General features: G+C 39.6%; 1 protein-coding gene across 2 annotated transcripts in view; it reads right to left on the bottom strand.

The window, feature by feature from the left end:
• The window catches only part of Slc9a6 (solute carrier family 9 member A6), a 59,133-nt gene that overhangs the window by 26,798 nt on the left and 16,837 nt on the right, over nt 1-15,498 (bottom strand). For both annotated transcript variants that reach the window (XM_052171814.1, XM_052171813.1), the window contains exons 6-10: nt 14,009-14,114; nt 8,503-8,644; nt 6,148-6,253; nt 5,765-5,853; nt 2,876-2,989 (exon numbers count right to left, since the gene is read on the bottom strand). In XM_052171814.1, the coding sequence (XP_052027774.1) occupies nt 2,876-2,989; nt 5,765-5,853; nt 6,148-6,253; nt 8,503-8,644; nt 14,009-14,114 (557 nt within the window). The remainder of the gene's footprint in view (nt 1-2,875; nt 2,990-5,764; nt 5,854-6,147; nt 6,254-8,502; nt 8,645-14,008; nt 14,115-15,498) is intronic.

Raw genomic sequence — 15,498 nt, 5'->3', positions numbered from 1 at the left:
GAGCATCAAGTTTACTCACTGCATCACTCCAGGCTCATTCCTTGTAACAGATGTACTATGCAGTCGTGAGGTGCCAGCCTGCGGAAATGGGCTGTGAAGGGTAGGACAGCTTTCTGGACTATGTTCATTATTCCTTTTGTAAATATAAAATGTAGTAAAATGACATTTTTCCTTGAAAGCAACTCCATTAAGAAAAAAAAAAAGAAAAAGAAAAGGTAACAACAGCAGTAACACATGGGAGGCAGGTGGCAGCTAGCTGCTCCTAGCTTCCAGAAACCCGTACCTAGTCTTTTCTTCTAAATACAAGACACTCCTCCCTTTTAGCTCTGATTCTAGAGAATAGAGCCACCCAGATAAAGATTCTTAGCTTCCCTTGTAGGTAGGTGTTGCCAATGTTGTTATGTACAAGTGGTATGTACACTTCTGGGCAGTGCCCTTAAAGGGAATTAGGAAGCACAAGGGTCAGATGCCACGGACCACAAGAACGTAGCCAACTCCCTAAGGAAAACAGCACATAGAGTGCTTTTAGTCCTAACAATGCTCCCAGTCACACAAGCTTAGACTTTTACACATGAAATAAACTTCTGTCTCCTTTAACTTATTTAAACCCGGGTTTAATAAATTGTTGTCATGTAACCCAGGCTACCAGAGTCAGGGCATCTTGGACCTGTGAAGAATCATTTTCATAGATTCTTTATTGAGAATTTTAAGTCCTAACAGACTCAGAAACCTTGTGACTATTTAACCTTATTTGTAGATTAAGTACTATGGATTAAACAACTGTGATTATTCAAAAAATCTTCAAATAGTGACAAGCTCTGAAGCTATTGAAACTACTGAGCTCATACTTGTCTTCTGGCTAAGGCTCTCCTCTTACTGATAGGACGTTTGCTGTTTTCCTATAAGACTGAAGAATGGCATTTGAGTAAAACCTCCCTTTCTAACCGATCTCACGTACTGTCTGGATTCTGCAGCGCCTTAATGCTTTTTTTAAGACTCGCTTAGTTCAGCATTCATTTCTCTGGGTACCATTTCAGGGTTAACTCTCGGGCTATGATCAGCCCAGCTTCCTGGGCTCTTCCCTCTGATGGCCAGCCCCCTTCTTCCTCCACTTCCCTTCTTCTCCATGTGTTAGACACAGACACTCTTCCCAAAACCTACACTGCTTTGCTCTTTTCTGTTTACAGGATATTCTCTCAACGAAACCACAACCCTCAAGGAACCCAGTATTTCTTTCTTTTCTGTGCTTACTCTTAAGTCTTCCTGGACAAAGACACATGACATAGAAGACTGGTGTCTTGTAAGTATCTATTCCTCAAAGTTAAATGGGCCACCATTTAATGCTGTCCAATTGTACTGCAATTCTTTGGTCAACTCTCTCCTAATTTTCCATGACTATTTCATAAACTTTCTCTCTACTTTCCCCCAAACTCCTATCTGTGGGAGCCAGCCTTCAAGATGGTCCCTAATGCCCCTACCTTGTGTTATATAGGACTTATAGCCCATGTCATTCCTACTTACACTGTACCATGGCAGGTCAGTATGACCAGCAAAACACTGCAGAAGCGATCCTGAGATTCATCTCCAACACTAGTCTATGAAAGGCATCTTGCCTTCCATTCTTGTACTCACTCTGGGAATCTGAGCCAAAACTTCTCCTGTGGCTAGGTCCCGCAGAAAGATGAGCCTTTCTGTGGACAGCCATGTGCTGAGGTTGGCGTGGCTCCTCCAGGCCTAGGTAAGTCCTCAGCAGCATACCAGAAAACCAAGTCACTACAGACTCCTGTGAAGCTGTGGAGCTGGAGTCACTCAGGGTTCTTAACCCCCATATACCATGTAAGGTAAAGAGTAAGTTTCCAGATCATTTCTTATACAACAAATAGCTTGTATACCTCGCTATGCTATTCTTAGCAGGTAATATTACTTTTTACTTCACGAAAACTAAAGCCATCAATTTGGAACTCCACCTTCTCTCCATACCTCCTTCACCAATTGGAGAAGCTGCCATGATCAGAGTTCAGTCCCTCTCTGCTTCAGAGGCCACCTGAACCCATCTTGTCATGAGATTGTCTTTCATGTTCTTAGATTCTTCCTTTCAAGTTGGTTTTATTTTTATTTATTTTATTACATTTATTTATTCATGCCACAGCACAAGTGTGGAGGTCAGAAGTCAGTGTGCAGGAGACAGTTCTCAACTCCCACACATGGATCCCAAGGAATAAGCTAAGACTGTTACCATGGTAATAATCATCTTTACTCTCAGAGCTACTTTGCTGGCCCCTCAAGTTAGCTTTAAAGGTAAAAAAAAAAATGCTCATGTACACGAAACAGACAAACATGGGAAGATCAGGCCTCATCCAACCTCCCCATTTCTGACACATCGCCCTGTGGTAGACTCTAACTCTTCCCATAGTCAAGCTTGCCCTCCTTTAGTAACAGGAGGGTGTTTGTTCCCTCTGTTCTGCTGTGCTAGAGATGGAAGTCAGAGCTTGCCCTGAGGGAAGCAGCTTGCCCCAAGTTGCTCCACTGCTCCATTTTCCAATTTGATTTTGAGACAGGGTTGGTGATGACAGTGTCTCAGTTCAGGTCTTCCTACCTTCAGGGGGATTACAGTCATATGGCACATGGCTGGCTAAGGACAAATGTTTTTACCTTTGAGGTTGACAAAGTAGTAAGAATCATTCTGATCTGCCAACATTTTCATGCAATAAATTTCAAATGGAAATAGAGCAGAAAAAAGACGAGAATGGAATTAGGAGGAGAGTTGACATCCTTACTTATTTCTCAGAAAAAAACTTCATGCATTTCAATATTTTATCAACCACATGCCTAGAAGCACATGAAGATCCCCAAACAGCCACATGAAAAAGGATACGAATGCTCCTACAACAAAGGTTGGGTTAAAGACATGATTCTGGAAGGTGAACAGCGTCAGCCCCATGTAGGAAAAGATGAAATTCTCCGCCAAAAAATTGAGAAGCTCAAACAACTGAAATGAGATTGAAAAGGCTCCAGTAAGTAAGCATCACACTGTGACAGCCTGAGTAACAGGCATTTCATACATGTACAGCTCATATGTACTTCTGGAAGGATGTGGCTCAGAGGGGAGCACATGTAGAGGTGGCATTTCCAAACCCACAGAAAGAGCAAGAACCGTTCCCCCATCAGCACCCTTCTCACAGTCCCCATTATCCGCTACCTGCTCCTGCTGCTAGCTTTCATCACTTTCTGTAAGTGATTTGAAATCTAAGTGGTAAGCCCTTCATGGCCACTTCTCATCCCCAACCAGTGAGTCACTCTTAAAAGGAGTTTCAAGATGATGTCCTCTATAAGCTACAGAACACAGTTCCACTTCTGTTGCCCTGTAAGAGGCTGCTGCATGAGCGCTGTCATATCACTGGTGTGTTGTCACCTTTACTTTCCCCCTACCACTCCTAACACAGGCTTCTGTGATAGCACATGTACTCAGCACCCTCCACATGCCTGCTGAACCCCATTTAGTCACCGCACTGTTACTATAGCAACTGTACAGGACCTTTGTAAGAAAGTGAAGGCCCTCCATAAACTCTGTCACAGGAGCCATCTACCCCACCACAATAGGAAAGAAACAGAAGAATTGAGCTCAGGAGTCTGAATGCCTAGGCTTAAACCATACCTTCCCTACTTGCTGGCTCTATGGCTTTGAGCAAGTTAGTTCCTGCTTCAGTTTTTGCTGTTGTCTTAGAACAGAGTCTTACTATGTAGCTTAGGGTGGCCTTACTCCAGATCGCCCTGCTCCTAATTCCTAAGTACATGTGTTTGTCTGTCTATGTGTTCTGTATAACAATGTAGGCACATGTGTCACAGCACACGTGTGAAGGTCAGAATTCAATCTTGAATGTCAGTCCTTGGCTTTCAGCTTGTCTGAGACAGGGTCTCTGCTGATTTTTGCTGTGGAAAGCAGGCTAGCTGACTGCCAGGCTTCTGAGGATTTTCTCGTCTCTACTTGCCATCTTCTGATAGGAGCACTGGGATTACAGACACTCATGTTATTCATCCAACATATACATGCATTTTGGAGATTTGAACTCAGCTCCCCACACTCGCACAGCACGTGCTTCTGCTCCTGAGCCATCTCCCCAGTTCCCAAGGATTTTGATTATAGGGACATACCACACACCTATCTTACTCTTTCCAAAGGCAGAATTAAAAATGTTTTTAAAGAGAGATGGAGAGGGGATACAGTTCAGTAGTAGAGCACTTGCCCACAAATAAGAGGCCCTGGGTTCTATCCCCAGAACTTAACAAAAAAGCACAGTAGGATTACTACCAAAAATAAGAACAAACATTAAAATAAGAAGATATTTTTTATGAATACTTAATATATTCTTATTCCTATTTGCTTGTTTAACGGCAATAAGTATGGTTTTTTTCCCTTTTGCTATGGGCCTGATTATAGTACTAAGTAAAGGCTCCATGCATGCTATCACATTTTAATCTCATGAGTCAGAACAAAATTGAAACATGAAGAAATTCTTTAACTTCTTCCTGATCACATAAATAGCCACAAAATAGTAGAATCAGTGTTCAGAACTATTGTGGATCTAGAGTCTCACCTCTAACTCTGAACAAAGAGGCTGGCAAAACCCAGTGGGTGCCAGAGAGTAAATATTTGAGGATTTGCGAGCACAAGGTCTATGCCACAACCTACTATGGCCAGTTTAGCACAAAAGCAGTCTTAGGCTGTGTGTGTGTGTGTGTGTGTGTGTATTGCTCAGGCTTGTACTTGTGTTTTCTTTATGTTAGTTTCAAATCACCAACAAGGCTGGGAGCTCTTAGCTTGCTCTTTTTATGCCCTACCTTGCTACCTAAAACAAGACAAACCCCCTGGCTATTTTTTCTTCTGTACATTTAGTGTACTAAATTATTTGGCAAAAAAGATTTGTATCCTCCATGTAAATGCTCTAGAGGTGAAGCCTAACTTCCTTTGAAGTGTTACGGAAAGTATACAAAGCTCATGACTCCAGGACAGAGGAATGGGGAAGAGGGAAAAAAGAGGTAGAAAAGAGAGGGGGAGGGAGGGCGGAGGAAGAAGGCTAGAGAGAGAAAGAGCTATTTTGTTTAACATTGATCCTTTCTAGACTCAACATACCTTCTAGCCTTCTACAAAATAATAAGTTCCTACTTCTCACTACAGTTCTCACATATGCACAGGTTCCTATTATAGACATTACATTTTGTTTGTGAATTTGTTTTCTAAATCTCCTAAGATTGCAAAATTATATGTCTAGTGCCTAATTCCTTCAGAATTCTCTTCAGGTAGCCTGCTCATGCAGTGCCCAAGCAATGACAGTCCTGAGGCTCCTGGAAGCAGCAGTGTTGTAAGGCCTGAATGAAGACTTCAGGAAGCTTAGTATCTGTGTAGCTCAGCAGACCCCAATAAGAAATTAACCTTTTCTATACTGCACAGGAAAAACCCTAATTATGTCAGAGTGGGCCCTCAAATCAGCGCTCCTAGTAGCCACTGGGTTAGGGAGACACTAAGAAGAGAAGAGGGAGCCAACTGGCTAGTTATTAGAAGTCCAATAGTAACAGCATCTGGTTACTCTGTTAACTGCCTCCCTAGAAGCTACTACCTGCCACTTGTCAGTCCCATTCATTTCCAGAGTCAAAGGAAGAGAAGATATCATCTTAAAATGATCAAGCATATTTAAGTTGAAAAAAAAGCCTTTTGTTTTGCTAAGAAGAGGAAAATTTTATTCGTTGATTATAAAGTTTCTCTTACCTGCTTCGTTCTATGCTGAGATTCTGTAGACAAATTATTGTATGTATAGTGTGCTTGTGTGATGCCACAAAACAATACTGCAACCACACCTGCAAATACAACAAAGTACAATTCACAGAAAGGGAGGGTTCCCAAACTGTATCCTACTGAATCTACTGACAGAAGTAGATTCCATCTGTAATGTTGACATTTTCATTTACTTTGACTCATTTTGTTGGGAGGAACCAATTGTTTCCATTGAAAATCTTTTGTACATTTGAACCTTCAGCCTGACTCCCAACCATAACAAGTATGGTCAAACACTAAAGAAGTTGGTTCACTTGGAAAAGAGGCTCTCTAAGTGATTCCTCATAGGGACTTAAAATTCAAATTAAGTCACCCACCTGTGAAACCCCACGCTTCAGCCAGAAGGAAGGTGCTCCAGGACATCAAGAAGAACAGACCTGTCTCCAACAGCTGGAACTCCCGCAGCTTTGTGAACTTTGTCACGTAAGACTGTTAAGCTCAGTAACAAGATTGCATGATTATACACAACTGTGACTAGAAAAATAGCAGTCAATCCAATGGAGTCATGAAGGTTATGAAAGGGCTCTTAGGCCTCTCTAATGTAAAAGACACAATGTAAAGAGGAACCAATGATAAGAAATTCTTGGAACAAAACTTTATGGAGAAAATCTCAAAAATTAGATGTTTCTGCTTATTTATGGATATGACAAGCCTTGCCAGAAAATAAATAATAAAAGACAGAGACAGGGGCATCAGACTGAGATTCACTGTGAAAACTCTATTAACTTGTGTCCCAAAGCAAGACACTTTCCATTATTACAAAATTTGCATTCATAAAAACATGTAACTTCAATGGAGTGACACATTAATTTGATCCTCTAGCTCATCTGCAATACAAAGCATCCATTCCACGATGAAGAAACTGAGGCACTTCACTGCCTTATACTAATGTCAGAAAACATACATAGGTAACAATGCTACGTTGTAATAAATCTAGGGTGAGATTAGAGTCTATTCATGAACTAGTACCATAATAAGATCACGTTCCTAGGCCTGAGGCTCTTGTACCAGAGAAGAGATACAGCCTGAACCAGTTCCCACCAAAATCCTTTTACTGCCTTTTATGCCTCAGTTCACCTATTAAAAAGTTTACCTATTAAGAATGTAGTCCCTTCCAGCATAAAGCCAGAGGGTAGCAGACAAGAGGATTCAAAAAGAATCACGCATGTTTTATATGAAACTGTCTTAAAAGATTTCTAGCTCAATGAAGCTGGAGCGATGGGTCAGTGGTTATGGGCACTTGATGTTCTTCCAAAGCATCTCAGCTGGGTTGTACAGATGGCTTATAACCACCTGGAACTCCAGCCTAGGGCATTCAATGTCCTCTGCTTGTGGACACCTGCACAAAAGCATCAGCTACTCATACATGCGCATAAATAAAAATTAAAAAATGAATCTAAAAATATGTTTTATAGTTAGAAACTGTGAAGCTCATCCAAGCCTACTCAATGTTCCCAACCCCCTCTCTCCTGCACTGAGATCCAAACTTCAGATATCCAAACCACTATCACATTTGTTTCTGCAAGGCAGGGGCCATGTTTGTTTCGTCTTTGAATCCCAGAAGATGGCATCTGGCATACAGAAGGCAATCAGCAAACGTCTCCCAAATGAATCTAAGAATCTGTTAGCCTACATTTCTTGTTGCTGGCTAACAACAGCATCAGGGTTGAAACCCAGGTCCTTAGGGCTCTGGTGAACAAAATTTGCAATTGAGAGAGACAGGATAAATACATATATGTTCTCACCAGGAACCACACAGCTTTTGTTTGTTCTATTAAACTAGGAGAAAAGGGTGACAGAGATGACCAAGAGCACAAAATACCCAGAGATCCTATTTACTTCACACCAATGTACTCTATAGCTTAAAAATTCATCCTCAAAGAGAAGTATGTCTAGTCAAAGACTCCTGTATTAACAATTTGAGGACAGTTTAGCATTGTGGTATATGACAGCAATTCTAGCTAAGGCACAAAAATCATGAATTTGAGAGCAGCTTTGGCTACCATAATGAGAATCCAATCTTAAAAAAGAGAATGGAGGCTATAGAAATAGCTCAGTGGCTAACAATACTAGCTGCCTTTACAGAGGACCTGGGTTCAGATCCCAGCACCTCCAGCCTCAGTGGCTCACAACCATATGCTAATTCCAATGCCAAGAGATCCAGCATCCTCTTTTGGCCTCTGCAGGCACTTGTACATAGTGCACAGACATACATACAAACCAAACGGTCATAAACATAAAATGAATTAAAAACAAAATGAGGAAGTAAGGGCCACAAATACAGCTCCTCTGGTAGAAGGCTGTCCAGGCATTCACAAAGTCCTGGGTTTGAGCCTGAACACTGCATAAACTGGGTATGGTGGTGTATGCCTAAATTTTCAGCACTCAGGAGAAAGAAACAGGAGGATCAAAACTTCCCAGGCATCTTTAGCTCCATAGAAAATTCAAGCCCAGCCTAAAATACATATTTTAAGTCACTGAGCTCATGCAAAACAATGAAATTCATTAGGTGACATATTAACAAAGACCTTTGCTTCATTTTTCAGAAAAACTTCTTGGTTAAAAGGCTAATAACTATAAAAACAATTCCAGTTATGGGAGTAGGAAAAACATGCCTCATTAAACTACCTTGGTAGGTTAATAAGAAAAAAATAAATGTAACAAAAGGATATTAAAGCTGTCACCACGCCTGTTGCAGCACCCATTGCAAAAGATCCGCTGAAAATCCCAAGGAAGATTCCAATAGATTTGAACATGGCTGTCACGTCAAAGGTGTGGCTGTTGTCTCCAGCTGGCTGGTATGCCACTATTGAGCTATGAAAAGACAGATTATTCTCAACATTGTATTTGGTTCCTCATATGGGAAAACGAAGGATCTTTCCAACTTCTAAAATGCCAGAATCATTAAATGTCTAACATGTATTTACCCATTAAAACAGACTTATTTTGGCAAATGGGGCTGAAAAGGCCTTCCAAGGAATTAGGATCCATTCTGGAGTATATTGAGCATACCCAGGTGGGACTCTACAGCCTACACACTTCGGAAAGAGTCACTCAGCACCAAACCAAGCCAGACAATTCAAAGGGACACTCTCTGTCTTGAACTCCAAGTCCAGATCTGGTCTCAAAAAGCTTCTTTTATAGCAGTCATCTCAGGAAGTGGCAATAACCAAGGAAACTACTCTTGCCAGCAGGCCTGCCGACAGTGCTTACTGTAACCGAATCACTTCTATTTCAGTTCATTAATGTACAGCTTCATGCCAAGCACAGACTCAAAGACATTATAGAAGCCATGTCAAATGAAAGGAAGGAAAACACACTCCTAAGAAATAGTGAGTTCACAGATTAACATGGGAGATATAAAAACAAATTGTTATACATTAATCTGTTAAAAATTTAAGACCACAGTATGATGTCCTAACTAGTATCTATTTTATTAAAGCACAACATCAATTTCTAGTAACAACATTAAGAAATTTCTGACACTCGGCCGGGCCGTGGTGGCACACGCCTTTAATCCCAGCACTTGGGAGGCAGAGGCAGGCGGATTTCTAAGTTCAAGGCCAACCTGGTCTACAAGAGTGAGGTCCAGGACAGCCAGGGCTACACAGAGAAACCCTGTCTCAATAAATAAATAAATAAATAAATAAAAATTTTAAAAAAATTAAAAAAAAGAAATTTCTGATACTCAATCTGAATTGAAATTTTTACATGTTTTTTTTTTTGTTTGTTTGTTTGTTTGTTTCAGTGCTCAAAGTAACCAGGTCACTTTGGAGCTAAAAGAAAATGCATTGCTTTGCCAAACATGAAACAACCTTTAATCACATGATAAGTCCAACCATTGTAAGTGTGATATGACTATTCTATGTAACGTTAAAACATATTCTGTCAAGAGTAAAACATACTTCTCTATAGCAACCTTCATCCTCTTTGATAATATTTACAAAATATTGAATGAAACAATATGGATGCTTTGCCTTCTGAGATTGTTCTTTTTGGAGTAATCTAAATTCTAGCTTTGCATTAATCATTTGATTCTTTAATCATTAAAATGAAGAACACATGGAAAACCGAGGTAATGTGCTTGTGTCTTCTGTTTTAGGCAAATTCTGGCCTCTGGCTTGAAATCTTAACTCATTTTTTTCATGTCAGGAAATATTTCATCTTGAGGCATTAATATTTACATGAACACTTTTCAAAAATTCTAATACCAATACAACATATGGCTCAAGGAAAAAAATTACTCTATCATATACTACTCTAATATATGTGCCTTACCCTTCTATATTTATCTTCTCATTTTGTTACATCCCTGTTGCTTTGAATTCCTTATGAGTCATGTTTCCATAAGTAGGCTAGGCTGGTTTTGAACTCACTGTATAGCTGGGGATGACTTTGAAATACTGATCTCTCTGCCTCCACCAGCTGAGTGCTGGGAATACAGGTGTGCAGCACCATGCCTGCTTTTAGTGCAGAACTAGGGATTGAACCCAGAGCTTCATGCAAGCTAAGCAAGCAGCTGAACAACCACGCTGCAGACCTAGGCCCTGGTTTCTAACTCTGCTGCTTCAATGAACAATGTAACAGGAATTACAAAACCAAGATAGTCAATAATTTAAAACAGTATTAGCAGCCTAATTTATTTAACCATTTACCCATTGCTAGAATTTAAAAGTTGCTTTTAGGGATAAACTTCAGTAACACAGCACTTGCCTAGAATACAAAAAGACATGAAAAGGCCAGAAACAGGGGTGTTTGGATTCTTATGCCACAAAATAAAAACACAAAAATTGTTTCTAACCCTTGCTTCTATAGTAGAGGAGAAGAATTCCTTTGTGACTTTCCTGTATTTTGCCCTATTCCCTTGTGTTCCCTTTATAGAAAGGGAGTAGTGCTGTATCTGCCAGTCTTTTCATGTGTTGATCAGTGCTTTCCAAAACAGCCTCCAATGCTGGAGAGAAATATGACAATATCACTCCATTTTTACAAAGTTATAGCCATTGGCCTGGAAATTTCACTTTAAAAACATATCCTTGGAGTTAAGGAGACAGTTCAGTGGGTAAAGTCACTTGCTGCCAAGCCTGATGACCTGAGTTCAATTCCTGCAATCCATGTGGTGGAGGGGAAGAGCTGGCTCCCAGGAAACAGAAACAAGCTCCAAAATAAATTGTAGTAGGCATTTTAAAGATTTGCCTTAATCTCTTTAATTGCCAAACAATTCTCTCATAAAGACATCCCATCCCCACCTGTGATGCAAAATTGCCTTATAGAATGTAAATAGCAATTATCAAACTAAGGGAATGCAATTCAAACAGAGTAAACTTAACACCCTTTGAAACACATCAAAGGTGAATCCAAGATGACTGTCAACAGTCTGCTCAGCACCTCCATCTAGTAACTGCCCATGGACAGCAACACAAATGCTTTCTCTCCCACTGTGGGGCGGGAACTCACTCATTAGCTCCATCAAGATAGGTCCACAACTAGCAGCTCCCCGGTTACAATGATAGCCTCTAGATATAGTACTTTGCCAGGAAAGCTGCAGCAGAGATGGCATGAGTCAACCTAACTCCATTCAAAAACGTACCAGATATCCTTAGAGAGTTTGCGAAGAAATCATTCAAAACTCAATTTGAGAAAGGCTGCAGTAGAAATGTGGCCCTTTGTGAGAACCTCCGTGAAAAAGCCTTTTCTTTTAAACTCATTTCTAAACTCTTTTCTTTGAAACTCATCACTAAAGCTCAATACTCTCACTGTATTTGTTTTTCTGAACACTAGTCACATGCTAAAGCTACAGGCAATGGGATATTTTATGGATGGAAAATGTAAGGCAGAGTGAACAACAGTATAAGGTAGGACCAGAACAGAAAAAAAAGGTGTTTTTTTTTTTCTTTTGACTCTTAACCCATTGGAACAACAAGAAAGGAATGCTTATCAGTTGGATGATTAAATACTAAAATAACTGTCTAGGATAAGGAAGTGATGTTAAAAATAACTTTCTTAGCTGGGTGGTGGTGGCACGTGCCTTTAATCCCAGCACTTGGGAGGCAGAGGCAGGTGGATTTCTGAGTTTGAGGCCAGCCTGGTCTACTGAGTGAGTTCCAGGACAGCCAGAGCTACACAGAGAAACCCTGTCTCAGAAAAAGAAAAACAAAAAAAACTTTCTTTACACCTTCATTTAGGACTGAAGGGGGCAAGTTTCTCATGTACATATGTACTAGAAGTTTCAATGATCTTTATATCATTTCATATTTCTGAAATGCCTAAATCACAATTACACTATCCATCTATTCTTCCTTTCACATGATATATAACAACTTTTATTTTGCACCTATCTTCATAGAAGGCACTCACATTTACCATTAACATTAGTTATAGCCATTAGGTTTTTGGTGGTTTTTTTTTTTAAGATTTATTTATTTTATGTATGTGAGTACAGTGTTGCTGTCTTCAGACACACCAGAGGAGGGTGTCAGATTCCATTACAGATGGTTGTCAGCCACCATGTCATTGTGGGGAGAACTGAACTCAGGACCTGTACAAGAGCAGTGAGTGATCTTAACTGCTGAGCTGTCTCTCCAGCCCCAGGTTTTATTTCTTAATTTAGGTATATATTACTTATAAAAAATATGACAATAGGCACGGCAGGGAAGGCAGCAACACTTATACATAGAGCAGTCACAAAAAGGGATTTGACCTTTAAAAGAGCACCAGCCTCCTTGGAAGGTATTAGTGTTATATCTCCGAAAGGGTAATTTCTCACTGTGTAGTAGGGCAACAGTGGCAGTCAGGTTGGGCAAAGCAGAGTCTGTGAATTACGACTCTTTTATAGCTAACAAAGTAGACGTTAAGGAGAGAAATTAAATAATGAGAAAATGTAAAGGGCTTTTTCTTCCTGCTCAGGACAAGTTCTAGTATAAGATCAAGTCAGTGGCACACATGACTGCATATATCCTTAGTTAAAAGTGAGTTCCTGGGGGAGGGGAGGGGCGGAAGCGCTTTGTTCCCTGCAAACACCTTGTAATAACACACACAACAATTTCTATTATTAGATAAAATGCATTACTCATTAAACAATTATCCTCAATAAAATTATATTCAACACACTCAACATAAAAATTGTGATTGTGGTAAATAAGAAAAACATGAACATGAATTAAACTATATTTTCTCAAAGAAAAAAGCACATAAAAAAACACAGGCATAGGAATTCGGTAGAATATATATTCTCTCAGGACTGACTGAGATTTGTGCTTGGCTTAAAGGATAAGTGCAAATTTTAGTTTTATTTATTATTGGCAAATTGCCAGTCAAAGGATTGTATCACTTTATACTTCAACCACCACAAATGAAGACAGCTCTAGGTCAAATGCTGCAACTTGCTTTGGGATAGCAAAGGATGGAAAGTTTTTCAAACACCAAGCAGTAAGAGACTGAGAGAGCAAAGTACTAAAGTAAGGTTCACAGAGAATCCTGCAAAGCTGCAAAACCTAAGACCCACCTTTGATATGAAAACATAGCCAGAATATACCCATGACCTCATATACAATACAGTATGGTACTTTCCAACTAAGAACTGAGTGGCTGGGGGTGTAGCTCAGTGGCCAGCCACTTGCCTAGTGTGCACAGGCTGTAATAAGTTCACTCCCAAAATTGGCCAAAAATTAAAAACAAAAACAGAAATGAGAGGCAAATAAAATATATTCGTGTCTGTGGTGTTTTAAGAAATACAAAGCTATAAAAGAAACTTTTTATTAAACAGCTATAAGAAGCTAGGAATCAAGGACTAGAACAAGAACAGAATTTCTATACAAACCTTTTTGTGTAGTTTTGAATTCAAAACTTAAGCCTAAATAAAAATGTATTAATGCTATAATGTTAAAATAGATAATAAAATTAAAGACATTAAAATGACTATTATATAAATACATCACAAACAGAAAAACAGTAGAAGGAACTGTCCTAGATTTTTTACAGGAACTATTTATATATGACAGGAATATAATTTTTTCTTTCATTTTCCAGTTTATCCATAAAATATATGTTCCTGTCAGAGCAAGGCAAAAACAATCATTGTTTGGACTATTTCTGTCCATAATGTTCTTTATTCACCAACTGACTTTCAGCACCTAGTGCCCTTGCATGGAGTATTCAGTATAGAATGAAATGCACACTCACGAGGACAGCACTATGGCAACCGCATCATTGAGGACACTTTCCCCGAAGAGAAGGGCGTAGAGTTCAACATCAACTTGAAGCTCATGGAAGATGGCAAGAACAGTCACTAGCAGAGAGAAAGAGTCAGAGGAATACTTAGACACCACAAACACAGCATGTGTCCTTCAACAGCTGCTGGGTGTTATTTAGACACCATTTCTTCCTTTCTAACATCCTCTTACAGAATTAAAATTTTAGTTTTTTTCTGAAAATATTTGTTCCTAATTGGCTACATGTTACACCACCTTTCTCACAACGGGGCTGAAAATAACCTTGAAGGCCTGAATTGGCCTACAATCTTCATGTAAATTTGCAAAGTCTAGTTTTGTATATTTATTTTCTATAAAGAGTATATTCAGAATTTCTTATAGTCTAACTGGCAATTAATCTTTAATAAGGAAGAAAATATGAAAAGTATCCCCTTCTGTAAGGAGCCCTTGTCCCTTGGAGCTTTACCACTCCCTTCTATTTGACTTGCAAACTGGATGCATACCAAGTTCAGTAAAGACCTTAGGAAATGAAAACACAACTTCAGTTTTTGGTTGGCACAATTTTTATGACCAGAATAGCAGCTGCTGTATTTAACGGATGAAGAAGCCAACTCTCAGGCTGTAATAGGGTAAGAAGAAGAGGAAGCACAACACATCCTTCCTTTAGGGAAGAGATTATATTAGAATTCTTAGAAAATCAGATAAGACTGATAAGTTAGATTGCAGCTTTCATTGCTGGGCTACGCACTGCTCATGCATTAAATAAGCCCAAGCAGATATGAAAATGAATATAACCAGAAATAAGAAAACATTTTCAAATAGGAAACATAAAAATAGAAAGTTCTATTTTAGAAGGTGTAATTTTTATTGCAAACCACTGGTGTACACTTCTATCAAAACGCAGATATGTTATATGTCCACATATACATAAATAACCCTGGGGCCAGAGAAGAAGTTCAGCATTAACTGCAGTGGGTTTTCTTCCAGGGAACTAGGATTCAGTTCCAAGTACCTTCGTAAAGGCTCAAAACAGACTCTAACTCTAGTTTCAGGGGACCCAGTACCCTCTTTTGGCCTCCTCAGACACCTAGGCATACATGTGGTACACAGACATACATGCAGGCAAAACACCCCTATATAAAATAAAGGAAAATCTGATAAATCTTTTAAAGAAAAATTATTTAGGGGAGCTTTTATCTTGTGTGTGTAGGTGTTTTGTTTGAATGTGTATCTATGTACCACATGTATGTCTGGTGCAGGTAGAAGGTAGAAGAGGGTGTAGGATCCTCTGAAACTGGTTAGCTGTGAGCCACTATGTGGGTGCTGGGGACTGAGCCTGGTTCTCTGGAAAAGCAGCTAGTGCTCTTAACTGCCGAGCCATCTCTCCATCCTCAAGAAAAAGATTTCTTACAGCTTACCAAGAGAAAGTAAAAAGGAGAGTGAAAAATACTGTCACATTTT

Source organism: Apodemus sylvaticus, chromosome X (assembly GCF_947179515.1).
Source record: "Apodemus sylvaticus chromosome X, mApoSyl1.1, whole genome shotgun sequence".
Taxonomy (NCBI): domain Eukaryota; kingdom Metazoa; phylum Chordata; class Mammalia; order Rodentia; family Muridae; genus Apodemus; species Apodemus sylvaticus.
Note: the sequence above shows the minus strand (reverse complement) of the source record. Positions and strands in the feature narration are given on the sequence as shown.